The sequence below is a fragment of the Myotis lucifugus genome, unplaced genomic scaffold (assembly GCF_000147115.1).
Source record: "Myotis lucifugus unplaced genomic scaffold, Myoluc2.0 scaffold_38, whole genome shotgun sequence".
NCBI lineage: Eukaryota > Metazoa > Chordata > Mammalia > Chiroptera > Vespertilionidae > Myotis > Myotis lucifugus.
In genome coordinates this window covers 6,021,377-6,037,217 of record NW_005871086.1, presented here as the reverse complement: position 1 = coordinate 6,037,217, position 15,841 = coordinate 6,021,377, and the positions used below count along the sequence as shown (strand labels likewise).

The 15,841-nt window shown below is 44.4% G+C and overlaps 1 protein-coding gene across 3 annotated transcripts in view; it reads right to left on the bottom strand.

Moving 5' to 3' along the window:
- Positions 1 to 7,025: 7,025 nt before the first annotated feature.
- Positions 7,026 to 15,841, bottom strand: part of CUNH15orf41 (chromosome unknown C15orf41 homolog) — a 216,306-nt gene continuing 207,490 nt past the window's right edge. For all 3 annotated transcript variants that reach the window (XM_014454744.2, XM_006087496.3, XM_023752902.1), the window contains one exon: positions 7,026 to 8,385. In XM_014454744.2, the coding sequence (XP_014310230.1) occupies positions 8,250 to 8,385 (136 nt within the window). In that variant the 3' untranslated portion in view covers positions 7,026 to 8,249. The remainder of the gene's footprint in view (positions 8,386 to 15,841) is intronic.

Genomic DNA, 15,841 nt, shown 5'->3' with positions numbered 1-15,841 from the left:
GAAGGGTTTTTTTGTTTGTTTAATACATCTGAAAAGAATGCATATACAAAGAATTGAGACATGAGAAAGCATTGGTTCAACACTAATGAAACTACAAGAATTAGGATTTGGGGAAGGTGGAGAATATTACCTAAACATTTTTAAAAATGTTGGAAACTGCAACCAAAATAAACTGATAAAATCCCTATTAACACTTATGAAGAGTCTTCATAAGACTCTCTCCATGGTTTTTATTAAACTAGAGAGCCTCAACTGGCTGCTCTAGGGTTCCTCATGCAAAACAGAAAGAAGGGGATTCCCCTGACTGGTCCCCATGTTGTTAAATGTTCTCCCCACCCCACCCCACCCCCACTGGAAGGAAAAGCAAATGAACATGATGTAAGTTGGCCACGGGCAAAAATGTCTTAAAAATTCCTACTTGGTGTCACATCCTTTGGCTAATTGGCAATGTCCAGAAACTGATTGTCGCCAAGTGCTGAGGATTTTAGGTTACTAAAGTGCAAGTAAAATGGGAATTATGTCTGCAAAGGTACCAGCTGATTTCCACTATAGAGATTGGGGTACCAGGGGGCAGGGCAAAAGCAGTCATGCTCAGAATGCTCATTTAAAAGTATACCATGACCCTTTCCTTTGTAAATAGTAAGTGTGACTAAGGTATTGGAAATCCCTCCCGGAACAAATGATTAACCCTGAGGTGGAGAGGACAGCGGACAGGAGGTTAGTGGTACGGATTCTGGCCCTGTCTCTAACCAGTGAGCTATGTGACCTTGGGTGGGTCACTTGACCTCTCGAGGCTTCAGTTTCTTCATCTGCACAGTGAGGGCTCTTGTCCATCCCTTCCTCTCCTCAATCTCTCTGAGTCTGAGTCAAACTCGTCTCAACTTCGCTAATAGCTCAATTTTACTTTCCACACACCTTTTAGGGAATTGTCAAGGAATCGCCTGAAAATGCAATTCAATTCTCACATGAGTGTCTTTGCTCACTCCACGCCCCCGTGCTGCTGTTTCTCACCCCTTTGTCATTGGGAAACACTTTCAAGGGTAGAGGCGAAGCAAGCAAGATGAAAATAATTTACCAGAAGACTGGGTTTTACATTTACATGCAATGTGCTGATGTCCACTTTGCCATATCTCTGGTTGCTCCGATTTTCGATTAGCTTCTGTTAGGTTGAATTGCTTTTCTTTTTTAAATTGAAAAACACTTTTTAAAAAATTGTAACTTTGAAAGCCAAGATGGGTTCTTCTATTCAAAATAGCAAGAAACAAAAGTTTTTAGAGGTTTACTTTCTAATTTTCCAAGTGCAATGGTTGAAATTGTTTTAGCTGACAAAATTAATGAATTGATGCAATTAAAAGACTTTGGGAAAATTATGGCTCAGTACTGAGTATATTAACAAAAACTCCATTACCACTTACAGCATACCAATCTTCTTCCTCCTTGAAAATATTTTAACCCTTCCTTTTGGGAGCATATTTTCAAAAATATTATAAATATACGATCATTACCTTATAAAAATGCACTGTGCTAAGTAGGAAATTCATGTCCAGATGATATAAGGACCATGAAAAAGAAGGAAGGCACAGTCTGTAACTGCCCTTGAAACCCCAGCAAGAAAACAACAAAACTCCAACAAACTGAACATCCAAAAACTAAGGAGTGTGTAAGACCATTTAATAGAAGACAATCCTTAAATCTCAAGATCCCTATGCAGAACCCAAAATATAGAGCAATGTTTTTGATCAATGTCATTTAACTTGTAGGTGTTTACTGAGAGCGATAGTCATCTGTGGCCTTCTAGTGTTTATCTTCAGTTTTTAAATCATATTCCTATTGACATATTTAGCTTAAATGAGTTATTAACTGATTTCAACCATGGACAGACACTTCACTTGATGTTACAGGACCAGTGGAAAATGTTACTACTGTTTATTTTATTCCTCAGGCCCATGAACAAGTTATGAGTTCAGTTCCAAATGCTTAGGATTTATTTATACTTGCACTAAACATGAATGGCCCAGGGCAGGAATGGAAACTATGTGAGCACCACTCACTCCAAAGACAAGCGCCCGTAATGGATCACAATCCTATTTCCTGCTGCGTGAACTCAGCCTCAGAAGCCTTCTCGACAGCAGTGGAAGCAGTGGATAGAAAATACCAGTAGAATACTATTTGCTGCCCATCGTCTAGGATTAAAATATCTAATTAAAAGCTTCATAGGTCGCTGCTTTCCTCACTATACTGATTGCCTTTTCTGAAATTTTCAAATTTGTTTTCATTTTGACAAATTATTTATTTTTCAAGAAAAAAAATGACCTCTTATTGCATATTTTTAAATTCCCCACATCACCTCAAACACTTCTAAATATACATTAGGGACTCAATAAATATCCCTAACTTGAGTAGCCTAAGTCCTAGAACTAGAAGACGGACATATGACGGACAGAGAGGACCTGGTCTCAGACATCTGTACAGGGTGTCCCTTCTCTCCAGGTGCTTACAGGAGGAATCACACACCAAACAGCCTCAACACATGACATCCTGGGAAACTGGCAAAGAATTGTAGAATTTCCGGTTCCTTTTGTGTTACAGGTTTCCAAAATATGAGGAAATATGCCAAATGCCTTTGGCTTTCAAATGATAATATTCTCTGAATTAATGACTACCAGGGAGACGTCTCGCCCACTGAGCAGTTCCCGGACAGTGTCTCTCCTAAGTCAGAGCCCTTGGCAAAGGGCCAAAGAACCCTTCTCTCCCCAGCCAGCCAGCCAGCCATCTCCATGGCTGGGAAGCACTTTGCCATCAACTCGGCATTTTATTTTATTTTTATTAAAAATATTTTTATTGATTTCAGAGAGGAAGGGAGAGGGGGAAGATAGAAACATCAATGATGAGAGAGAACTGTTTCTTAAATTGAAATGTAATATAAAGATAAGGCTTCTTATTTTAAAGAAGAGAAACAAAACTAAGATTTTTAAATGTTCTAGTTTATTTAGCAATACATTGGATAAACAACCATGTTCTAAGGCTAACTTTAAGATAAATGCAATGAAAGTCCATGAATTCCCCTTAAAATTGCATATGCATTCTAAAATAATTTGGCCAGTGAATCTGCTTTATTTCAGATTTTGTAGGTTTGTAAAGTAATTAATTTTTGACATCAACATATACAATGCTTTCCTCTGATTCCAGTAAATAACCCCAATTTTCAGCTGAAGAAAATAAGAATCAGTTAAAAGGTTCCAATTATTTCTTTCATGCAAGTAAGTGAGAACATATTTAATATAAATTTAACAGTCACTTATTTGTTCATTCAACATGTATTGGACACCTGCTCTGTGCCAGGAACTCTGTTAGCTAGCGGGGAATAGAGCAGCGAACAAGATAAATATAGTTTCTACTCTATGGAGCTCACACTCTAGTCAGAAATCTTGCCATTAAACAAGTTCAGACAGAAAGAAGTCAACAATTGAGATGAATGTGGTGCGATCCAATGAAGGGCGCTTATACTTTCGGTTTACTTATCAAACTGTGGTTTCCTGCTGAGGTGGTTTTGATGATCTAAATTTTGATTTGCCTCATAAAAGATGTTTGAATTAAAATTAAACAAACAAATAGAAAGTCTACTACAGACACAAAATCATTTCTGATTGTATCTGCGTGGAATATAAAAAATGACACACAATTCTTACAATGCTGGTTATTCTAGAAATGCTTTTAACCAGGGCGGTTTCCAAGGGAATTCATGACCGCTTCAGGTTAATGGTCATTGGCTGCTTGTTCAGCCCTCAATTAAACTCTGAACTTCAATTGTTATTACTTAATTGACTTGGTTATATTTCATGTCAGCATTTCAAAATGACCTTCCTTTTAAAAAATAAAGATTAGCCTGACGACGTACCTTGGACCTTGGCTGTGCCTAACTCGCGGCAGCAGCCCCACACGATACACAAAGCTGGGCCTGGGACTTGCTCAGCTTTGCCATCGTCACCAGGGTACTTTTCACCATCCTCGCCTACGATACGAGACAGTTCTAGATAAATCCACGTGACGAGGGAAAAAGAACGAAAAACAACATACATCTGTTGCCATGATTATTATTAAAATGCCACATAAATCCACCGATACCCATTTTATTCTAAGCACAGGGAATTAGACAACCTTAAATACCTTGAGTCTCGCAATTAAATATGGTCAAATTAGACTTATTTTGAGATGACACTACGGTATCTTTTTCTGACGAGCGACTCCAAATGTCTAGTTGTTCCAATTAACTCGATGGAAACATAAGTCCCCTTCACTTAGACATAAAGCAATAAGCACACGTTGGATTTAATGAGTCGGACTTTATATAAAGTAGGTACGACGCCAAGATCAGACTTTGCTATACTGGCTGAAACAAATTAAGGCATCAAATGAGCACGTCCCCTCCCCCTTGTTCTGTGGAAAAGTTTTAAAAGTCTTTTTGAAGTACTTTGATCAAGCTTTGAAATCATTTGAGTGGATTACTATTGTATGGAAACTGTAATTTATAGTGCTTGACCTAAGCAGCTCTTTGTCTCACAGCCGCGTTCAAAACAATAGCAGGAAAGTGAAACACACAGGGGAACCCAAGCTGTTCTGGTCATTATTTAATTCATAATTCCATCTTCCTTATTTAATCTTGGGAATCCAGGCATGTTCTTCATGACACGGGTTCGGGGCGTGCTGACCATATATAGGAAGGTTAGCTTTGGGAAGCATGGCCAGGCGATGCGAACGGGCGCACGGGATCCTGCCTAACCTAGGGTGACTCTGCACACAGGTGCAGGCAAACTGCTGTGGCTTGCCTTTGGGTTTCCTCTCTGGTTAAGCTGGCTTAGTCCCTTAACCCTAATTGAGAATGTGCCCCTGGGAAGATGGTCTCCCCGCCCCCTTGCCAGCAAATAGTTATGCTTCGCGGCAACTTGCTCCCATCAGATCACATAAAGGAGGGCAAGCCGCCCCAAGACCAACAGCTGGGATGCTTCTCTCACTCAGTCCTACGGGCACTGCACTGTCTCCATTTATATTTAATCAACTGAGCATCACCACTCGGGCTCAACGTGGCTGCCAACCTCACATGTTCCTTCGGCTCCTTTTGCCAAAACATTGACTGGTGGCCTAAAACCATACCGGACCCCGAGAAGTTTATTATCTTAGTTAAAAGTTGCACGATCTTTCAGATGCCACAATGCCCTGGAATGAATACTCTGGCAGCTGGAGGGTGCTGAGGAATGCTCTTCCCACAGGGGTGAGATCAACTGCTCCCACCCCCACCCTTTACTCCGAAGACATGTGGATGAGGACGGCGATGGGGTGAAGTTTTGTCCTGGGATCTCTCCTAGAGAAGAGCCCAGGAGTAGTGACAAAGTGCAGGATGCACTGGGAGGAAACTGGCAAAGGCTGGGGGGGGGGGGGTCAGAGGGGGGGAGAGGTGGGAAGTGAGGGGAAGAAGGCAGTAAAGATTTCATCCCATCGGAACACAGGTCTGTAGGGGAGCAGGTTATAGAGCGCAGACATCCAGGTATCTTGGCTCCGGAGAGGAAAGAACACAATGGGTACAGCTCCTCCGTGAGGATTACCTGATCACGTGGGCCCTGTGCATTCATCAGTGTGGCCCACCTGGGACTCTTTAGTGGAATCAAGCCTTGCAGACAAGGAGCAGGTACCCACACCAATGGCTGAGAGAGAATTATTTTCCCTGGAGAGCCAGCTCTACTAGGGACCCCTGAGCCTTCCCTTTTATATGTGTTTTTCCGAGTCGTTAGAAGAGTTGACATATCCCTCATTAGAAGGCAAAAGAAAAAAATGATCCTCCTTATGTTTTGAGGGGGTTGTTTGAGATGGGGGAAGGAGTCTGGGGTCACCTTACATACCAGCGTTGGGCCAGCTTTGCTCGGAGCTGGGCCCCTGCCATGCTCCAAGCCGGTCTCTTCCTTATTTGTGAGAGCAGATGCTTGGCAAGCCCATAGATGCCAGCGAGAGCATCACTTAGTTTTACGTTTGCACACACGCCTGCTTCTGGGCTGGCACATTCGTTAGCGCAGTTTGCGGAGAGCTGCGCTAATGACGACGGCAATAAAAAAGGTGACGTCTTGTGTCTGCTTTCCAGGGCTGATGTTTATATTGTCCAAACTAAACTGATGTTTATATTGTCCAAACTAAACAAACACGCACAGATATCATACAGGTAAGTATTTCTAACAGAAAGAGAAAGCGCAAGCTTTAAGCTTCCGGTCTGGGAACCTTACTCCCTTCCCCCCCACGCCTCCGCCTGAGGAGGAGTAGGTATAACCATCCCATTAGTTCTCCTGTGGGAAGAGCTTAGTTCTTGTAACTTCATCATCGTGTGCACAGTGGGCTGCTGGTCTCTCTCGCACTTTTAGGAGCCAAATTTGAAAACCTTATTCATAAAGAGGAGGCGGGCCTCTGCGGGGGAACACGGATACCTTCTCATAACACATTATGTCAGGGCACCGGGTAGAAGGAATACGAAATGCAAGCACCTCTATGTTTTAACTTGTGTACCCTCACCATGCATTTGTTTAATGTAAAACAAACAAAGCCTCGACAAGGGTTTAACAGGGTTTTCAACATCTCTGCAGATAAATGTGATTTATTCCTAAAGAAGAAAAAGCAGCTTAGAGCAGGCCATGAAAACTGCCTTTAACAACAGTTTTGTGTGTGTGTGAGTGACTGTGTGTACCAAGACAACAGCACTGGGTTTCGAATTGTTCTATTTCACTCACAAAACCTGCTTGAGGCACTTTACATGGAAAGAGAAGTTTGCCTGATACCTGTTTACCAGTTCACCGCCTTTCGCGTTCCTTTTTGTTGAAGGCAACCCCTTCAGAGCTAAAATCCGCCGGATCGGACCTGACACGCCTGTGTCTTTCCAGAGGAAGAGCAGCAGGCAGACCTGGGAAACCCTTTTAGGTACAAAATGAACGGGGTGCTGATGGCATGGTGAGTTTTGTGAGGGAACCAAGCAATGCAGATAACTTACACACGTTTGTAAAAACTTACACCTTTATTAACAGCTCCAAACTCGCCAATTCAACATTGCCAAAGTCATGTTTTGTCAATGTATTTTACTAAATATATTTCTGGGCATACATTAATCTTTAACTTCCCAAAAGACAGATTTATAATGAGTTCACTGATGTTTTGCTTTAGTGAAATCTGATTTGCAGCATAGAAGGTGACCAAATAAAGTGAACAGATACACCCTCTGCCTGATTCTGCTTCTTGAAAATCGTCCCAGGTTCACTTCCAGCGCACTTCATTCGTTCCAAGCTGAATATTTCTAATGCCCCAGTTATGAGCGTTTTATAATTACGTGGTATAAAATGCAGGTGAAAAGCAGTGCACCAAATGCACTTTCAAAGAATTTTGCTCATAAAAATACGATCGCACATCACTGAGAACTAGCCACGTTTTAAAAATAAACTCCTGTCTCGGCTGGCACCTCGCTCCAGCCGCCCCGCTCCGCCCCCCGCCCGCGGAGGAGTGCGGTTTCTAGACACAATGTAACGGACACTTTCCAATGAGATAAATGAGAAATGTTTGGTGCTCAAATAAGTCTTAGGAAAAGAGGAAATTCTCATCAAGTGTATTTTTCAGCTTGGCTCAGGGCCCTGGAAGTCAGGAAGCCGCGAAGCCTGGGCGAAGGCGGCGGCACGGGCTGCCCGCGGGGCCTCGGAGCCCGCAGGTGAGGGCGAGGATTCGGCTTCGGACCATGGCCTCAGTGTTGCTGGGACCCGGCTGGATGCTGCCACGCGGTCATGCGACCCTGGGTGTCTGGGTTTCATGAAGAGAAGGGGGAGGGGGAGGAATCTTAGGGGAAAAAAAAATAAGAGGGTGATTCGGGGACTGGGAGGAGCATTGAAAAATCACACCTTGGAGTCCCCACGTTTTCCCTTTTGTTCAGTATTCAGGGAGAAACCATCCGGAAGGAAGACAGATTATGACTATCTATAAACCAACTGTTTGACAGAGACAGAAACGCTGACAATGAGTGGGTTGTGTCTGTAGCTCTTGGCTGCTCACATCAGCAAGGGATGAAGGAAAACAGAGACTCCTGCTATGTTTGTCTAAAGAGGCAGTGGTGTGACCACGGGCAGCAAGGGTTCAGCTGGAGTTCAGGGCAGATGTTGCCAGGAGTTGACGCTGCAGGGAAGTGAAATTGCTTCCGGATCCACCTTCCCCCCGCAGCCTCTGGTCCAGGCCCGTCAGGGCGCAGCGGCGCCGTGGCACAAGGTGACGATGTCCGTGGGGAAGCAGGCTTTGAGCAGGATGCCCCTCTCCCGGTTACAGTCCAGCTCCTGGATGAATCCGTACCAGTAGATGACCAGGCCCGGCCCGAATCTGCACAAACACGAGAAAACAATACACACGCATAGGATCAGTGTAGCTCCCCACACAGGAACCTCTGAAGCACGGATAAGATGGTTACACAGCGTTATTGCACAATGTTTTCATTTTGGTTGCTACATAATGACTGAAAGTAGCGGAACTTACACCGAAGAGTTAACTTAATGCAAGGCACATTTATTGCCTTTCTTTCAAGGAACCTGACGTATGTCAGATGTATGCACTGCCCTCATTACCTTTCAGGAAGATGCTATGGGCTTGGCCTGATGTGACCACTTAGCTGATGGAGGATAAAACCCGAGTCGAAACAGTGATGAGCCGGAGGCACCGGCTTGGGATTTTAGTCTTCTTACATTCAGAAGTATTCTGAAAAATTATCTTAGCTATTTTCAACTGAGGAAAAAGAATACTAAAAGAAAAAAAAATAATTAAAAAAAATGGAACAGCCCAAAGTCCTCTTCGGGCTGTCATGTTCTATCCGTGCATCAGTAGGGCCCAAAGTCCCTTCTGTCATCCTTGCTTTTCAGTTTAAAAGAAAAAAAGTCCACTGGACAAGGGGACACCTCATAGAGACCTTCTCCCCGGGCCTGCATTCTCTGCGCTCCCACCTCTCCACGTGCAAACACGACATGAAATTTGGTCGTAGGTTCTTATGAAAACAGGAACAATGGCACAGAGACCTGTGACAAAGCACAGGCAGATGCAGGCTTAAAACCTCAATTTTCCTAAATGGTGCCCCCGAACGATCTCGGATTTGGCTAGCAGCAGGCTCAGGAAGTCGCCCTACGGATTCCTCACCCCTCAGGAAGTCGAGACCTCCAGGCTGGGTTCATAAAGATGCAACCACGATCCATCACCGCGCGCACAGAGAGGTTTTGCACATCAGTTTCACGTTTTCCCTACTGAAGGTACTTAATTAAAGGGCAGCACTACTTTCGGTGTCGTGTTGCAGGAATTTTACAGTGGAATCATAAATTATGAATGCTGGGTTAGTAAAAGGATGTCTAAAAACAGAACTGCTTTCTGTATTCTGACGTTACAGCAGGCTGAACCACGCCAGGCCAGAAAGCTCTTTCCTTCCATGATTTATTGTATGCGGCGGCGTTCTTGCCAAAACTAACAGTACAGGACGGGCTGTGAGATACTGTGTGCCCAGGAACAAGTTCAGCTGGATGTCACGGACTGGTTTATTTGGGGATCCACATCAGCAAAGTAGCCCAGTTGGAGGCAAGATTCATGACAACATTTTGCATCCCCTCCGTGCAAGGACAGAACCATGAGGCGGGAACTAATCCGCTGAACTTGTTCTAGGGGACGCAGGAGCTACGTCTGGATGACACTCCTTGCAGCACCAGGCCCTGTGACGTTTACCTGAATGCAGGCCTGGCTGCAGATGCTCTCCTCCTCCTCCTCAGCGTCTCTGAGGAAGGTTCCTTTGGGTTCAGAAGACTCAGACTGCCTTGGCACAGGGTGTGGGCTCCCGTGCTGACATACACACAAGGCAAAGCTCACACCTGGATGAGAACTTGCTTCTATGTATCTGAGGGCTGCTTAGTAACTTTAAATCACAAACATTTGTCTGCAACTGGAACACAGACTATTTGGTGTCTTTATTTTACAAAAAGCACTGTGATTGTTATCAAATGATCTCAGATCTGTCAAAACAAGTCTGGGAATGGCAGGAAGACCTGCGAGTCTCGGGACCGGATCTGAGAAGCCTCAAACCTTCCCATCCACAAAGCAGCCCTGAGTCACAGCCTCGCAGACCCAACCCAGAGCGCAGAGCCTTCGCCCATCATGTGATGCAGCCATTCTGGAGACCGTGATGTTCTTTGGAAAGGCACTGATATTTCCACAAAGGGAGAAAAAAATCTGTGATCTAAACAGTCATGGAAAAGAACAAAGAAATATATGGGGGTCATAAACAACAAGCCCGGTGTTTTAAAGATTTAATAAAACAAAAACACACATCACCGGCACCGAGAGCAAGAGCAGCCTGTACGTTGGCCCAGCAGCTAAATCATAAGCCAAAGGACACGAAGCATGACAGCTCTTTGCAAAAATGGCATTTTCCAGGCGCAAAAGCCAGGCTGGGGAACACCTCAGCCACAAGAAAGGGGACTCGTTTCACTTGTGAGGCCACAGGTAAAATCTGCAACTCAAAAGGGTTTCTGCAAGATTGGGAATCTGAACATTCCATGGGGTGGTTCCCAACCAGGACCCTCCAAGGTAGTGACAAGAATCTGTGAGTTGTCATCGGTACATATGACGGGGGATTCCTAAGGAGACTCCACCATGTATCTAAGTGCTTGTTTCTTTGCTTTCGGATGAATTTATAGTTACTTAGGTAATACTAGCTCTCACACGTGGCTCAAAAGCTCTGATTGAAAATAGGTGCTTAAAGACCAGGAAAGACAACCACCCTTTGTAAATAGAGATTGGTAGATGGAGGTTTTCAAATTATTGGCCTTGGAGTGAGAAAGGTAATAGGAACTTTAGAGAGTGACTAGGTTGGAAATGTAATGACAGGACAAGATCTGGCCTTGTTCCTGATACCTACTTGAGTGCCTTTCTGAGCTGTCCCCAACTTGGGATCCAGAGACTATGCGATGCTGGCAAGATAACCTTTCAGCAACTTGTCTATTTATGAAGAGGCTGACCATATTAACAAACTTGACATCATTGCTTCCTTGGTGATCTGAACTAACAGAAGGGAACCTTATGGTTAACAATTGGAAAAACCAAGCAAGCCAACTTCAGCGTTTTCTTCTGAGAAGGTGTAAAACAGAGACAACAGGACCTACGAAATTTTTATGTAGGTCAAGTACATGCTTGTGGGTTGAGTGATTTCACCTTTTGGATGCCTGCTGCCATTTATTGTGGCACTAGTGGACGAGAGTGAGATCGCTGGGAAGGCAAACATAACCTTTGTGACCAATAAAAATCAAAGAGACTGTTAACGGCGTTTAAAAGAAAACAGAGTCCCTGGGTCTGAGCGAATGTGCAAAGCAGAAAGTTGGCCTGCTACTGGGGTTGCAGCCCTCCGCACCAGCCCGGGGACACGCAGTAATGGGATGTATACGGATAGCTAACTGTAACTTTAATGTTACTACTATACTCATGGTCAAGTAATGAGATCAAAGACTCCAAATAGATTTTACAAAGTCCTATGGAGCAGACACTGGAATGTGAGTGACGTCTGAACAAGTTAATTTTGCCTGCAAATAAAATACCACCAAATTAGCAAAAATAACAAATACCTCCTGGAAAAAAATGGGAGGTGAAAGTCAGGAGCCACGACAGACCCTGAGGGGATGACATTCTAGGTAAATGAGTTTGTAATTTGCTTCTCTGGGTTCCTTTCATTTTAGAGTATTTAGAGAAATTAAACAGGAGTCTGTGGAATAAAAGCTGGGCACCCTTTTGGTTTTTTTGTGCACATCTGTCTCCCAGGGATCAGCTTGGTTTCACCGTGTCTCTCTGCTCTATGGTGATCCTGTTGGGCTAAGCTTCCTTGCAAATTAGTGACATTTCTGTGACTGGATCTATGAAATCAAGGCTGGGCTTTTATCGAGTTAAAAAAATGGAGCCAACACATAAAAATTGGGAGGTTGTACACAAAATCCTGCGTATTCACCGTCTCCTGAGAAATGAGCTGATACGGCCACAATCAGTTGGAGCTGAGTCATGGCTGCCCGCCTGGACCTGCCATGTGCTCTCAGGTCTGCCACAGTCTCCACCGCTCTCTGGCGCTGTTACTCCGGCGAGGCTCAGTGCCAGGTGCCATTCCTCATCATGCCTCACTTTAGATTTTCTTTAATTGTAGAGGCCTACTTCCTCATACTCACATCTCTGTCAAATCTGGGAAAGCAAAGACAAGCTCAGGGGATTTCACGTTTCACTAAAGAAACAGAAGATAATACATTTTTTTTTAATGTTCTGCCTACTCTGCTCATTTCTGTTGCCCACCTGCACCCTGTGGGCATTTGAGACTTGGCCCTGCCTTGAGATCTAACTCAGAGGTTCCCAAACTTGGGCCAGAGGCCCTTGAGTGGCTGTGAATAGACTGCAAGACATCCTTATGCACACTAAGCACTGTCCTCCGAAAAAATAAAATAGATCTCGTCCTCTTTTGGAGAGGTAGATAACAAAATAGGTAGCTTTCAGGTATTATGTATTTTCTAAGTAGAAGGAATCTGAAAGTACAGCTATAGTCTGGCCAGCGTGGTTCAATGGTTGAGCGTCAACCTATTAACCAAGAGGTCACGGTTTGATTCCCGGTGAGGGCACATACCTGGAGTGTGGACTTGATCCCCAGTAGGGATCGTGCAGGAGGCAGCCGATCAAATGATTCTCTCTCATCATTAATGTTTCCATCTCTTTCTCTCTTTCCCTTCCTCTCTGAAATCAATAAAAATATATTTAAAAAATAAAAACACAGCTATAATCATGTGGGGGCAGGAGAGTTAGCCATAATTCTTTTTTGTTTTTAAGACTTTCAAATTTGGCAGGATTAGGGACACTGTTCTAATGGGTTTGGTCTCCTTTTCTGGATGAATGTGAACTGCATACACGAAGGAGATTCTGTGATCTGGGTAACACTGAAGATGTCTGAAAATACTGAGCAAACATGTAACTAACCTGTCCCTGCACATGAGGTTCATCTTCACAGTAAAAAATGGGCTAGAAGGAAAGACACAGTTCCTGCCCCGGGTCGCACTGAGAACTCACTCCGCCGAGAGCAGCCTTGCTGCTGCTATCTCCGGGAAGAGGTACAGAGAGAAGCACCTGACTGCCCTCGGCAGCGGCAGTAATGAAAAGGGACCCACGCGGAGGTGGTGCTGGAGTTCGAGTTGCGACTGAGAGTTGCAGAGAGATACTGTGTTGGGCTGACTCCGAAGGTGGTCCCCGCCTCCTGGGACTCGTGCCCTTGTTTAATGCCCTCCCTTTGAGTGTGGGCTGGATCTAGTGTCTAGGTTCTAAGAGAAACAACACAGCAAAAGTGATAGGATGCCACTGTGATTAGGGTTCAAAGACTGTGACTTCCATCTCACTATCAGACACACCCTTGCCTTCTGGGCTCCCATACTTCCATGAAGCAAACTGCCATTTGGGAGAGGCCCTCATGGCAAGGAACTGAGGGTGGCCTGGGGTCTGCAGCCAGCGAGGAACCGTGCCCCTCAGCCCTCCAGCTGGCGGGGAACTGAATCCTGCCAACCGGAGTGAGCTGAGGGGTGTGGTCTCATCTGAAGGTTTGACTGGGGGAAGCCCCACCCCTCAGTATCTTGAATGGAGCATGTGAGAGACGGTGGAGAAGAGGATCCAGCTAAGCTACACCCATGTTCCCGCTCACAGAAAACGTGAGATAGTAAGTGTGTGTACTCCTAAGTTATTAGCTTTGGGGTAATTTGTCACATAGCAATAGGTAACTAACATATATACTGCATACTTGAGTAATCAAATGCCATTCTTCACATATGCAGCATGAAGAGTCCTGTTGGCTATAAATTAGATTTTTTTTTTCTGTTATAGTCGCACCCAGAATTTATAGCAGAAGAGGTCACTGAATGAGATGATTACTAAGTAGCCACTCTTCACCAAGGCAAACCGGTGATGAAGCAAGTCGATGCTTTTCCACCAACAGAGCTTCTTGGCTCCTGAGACCACACACCAACACCTTCCCTGCTGCCTGTCTAGGGCCCTGGGGTCACCTAAACATGTAAAGAAATCAAATATAGATGAAGAATCCTACATGTTTTCTATACTGCGGTGGTGTGTTTTTAAGTTTGGTCAGTAGGTTTCTGAAGTTGCAAATCTGAAGCGGGTGAAGCTGGGGGCCAACTCCAGGCAGAACACTAGGCCACCTGAGGACTGCTGACAACCGGGGAGGAGACACTGAAAGCGTCCCCAGTCGTGGCGATCCAAGGTGGTGTTGGGGCCCGTGGACTCGGTCAATCTCAACAGCTGCTAAAGGACAGTCTGAGGAAAGCGGGCGCTGGTTACATTTTGTTCAGTTAAGACAGGCAGTGCAATCTGTAATATATTTTTAAAAGATCTGTCACCAGGAATGTTTTAAAAATGGTACTTCAGTGAGTAAGTTCTTAGTTTTCCAGAAAAAATGTAGCTGTCCTCAGATAGTCTCTAGGATGTCAGATTGTAAATGTTGGACAGAATCGGGTATACGTTAGAAACCATGCCTCTCAGTCCAAGGTTTCCTATAACTCTCTGAGAAACTCAGAGGCCCCAAATTCAGGGAGGACTTCCTTTCTCTTTCTTAACTATAAAAAATACGCACCCCCCCTTCCTTGCCACACCTTTCACTATCCTGTAAGACAGGAATTAATTGGATGATATTTTCACTTAACTTTCCCTTGTTAAGACTTTTCCTTGAGGCACTTTCTTCAGAGAGTGCTAAAATGAAAGGTAGATGCAGGTATGCAGAGATTTCCAATCCTAGTGTTGGATATCGCTTTGCTAAATTAGCCCCAATAACCAACTTCCTGGTTGGTTTCCTGAGGCCCATTTAGCTTCTATGGCTCCACAGATTTCAGAAGGCCCTTGATCGTACATAAGGTCTACAAAGATGTTGTCTAAATACATATAAAACTATCTGAATAAACAACAATGAAGAGGTAACGAACATTTACAGCACACTCACGTGGCAGGCAATGACTCCATACTTTTACACGTGCAGACTCATCTGAGAGTCACAAGCACCCTGTGAGGGGGGCACTACGATCATCCCCATTTTACAGATGAAAAAACTGAGGCACAAAAAGGGACAGGCTTTGGACCCCAGCGGTCTGGCTCTGTGGCTTGTGCTTATAACCATTACACTACACTGTCTGTCACTATGCCTTGTATTTACACAGCAATTTATAACATTCACTCAGCTTTGAAACATATTTGCCACATCTGGAAAAGAGAGAAGAGCAGGGGCCCAGAAGGCAGGCGACTAATCAAAAGCCCAGTGTATGAGTCAGGATTCACCTGTCTCCGGGGAATCATTTTTCAGGGACAAAGTCAATAGTTCCATACTAAAAAGTCTATCTAGCCACTCATTTCAATGTAGGTGTCACCATGTTTAGGAAGCATATGGCAAAGCAACTTATAATTCAGGTAAAAGAACTGAGAATTATAGAATCACTGCTTGAAGTCCAGAGAAGATGAATGCTTCCTGCTAGGAGAAGATTCAGAAGTTATGGGACAGAATCTAACATGAGGAGAGAGGAGTAAACCCAGAACACTCCTGCAGCCTGTTCCCATTAATGGACACCAACAGCTGGAATAAGTTACCACGAAAACCGAGGGAAGCAGAGGGTCTACGTGAGCGTGTCAGGAAGAACCAGAAAAGAAGGTTCAGACTTGCTAAGCAGGGTTGACAAAGGGAACCCAAAGGCCTACTCTTGCTGCTAAAATACTTCTGGCATAAAGATGTATCTTATGTTTG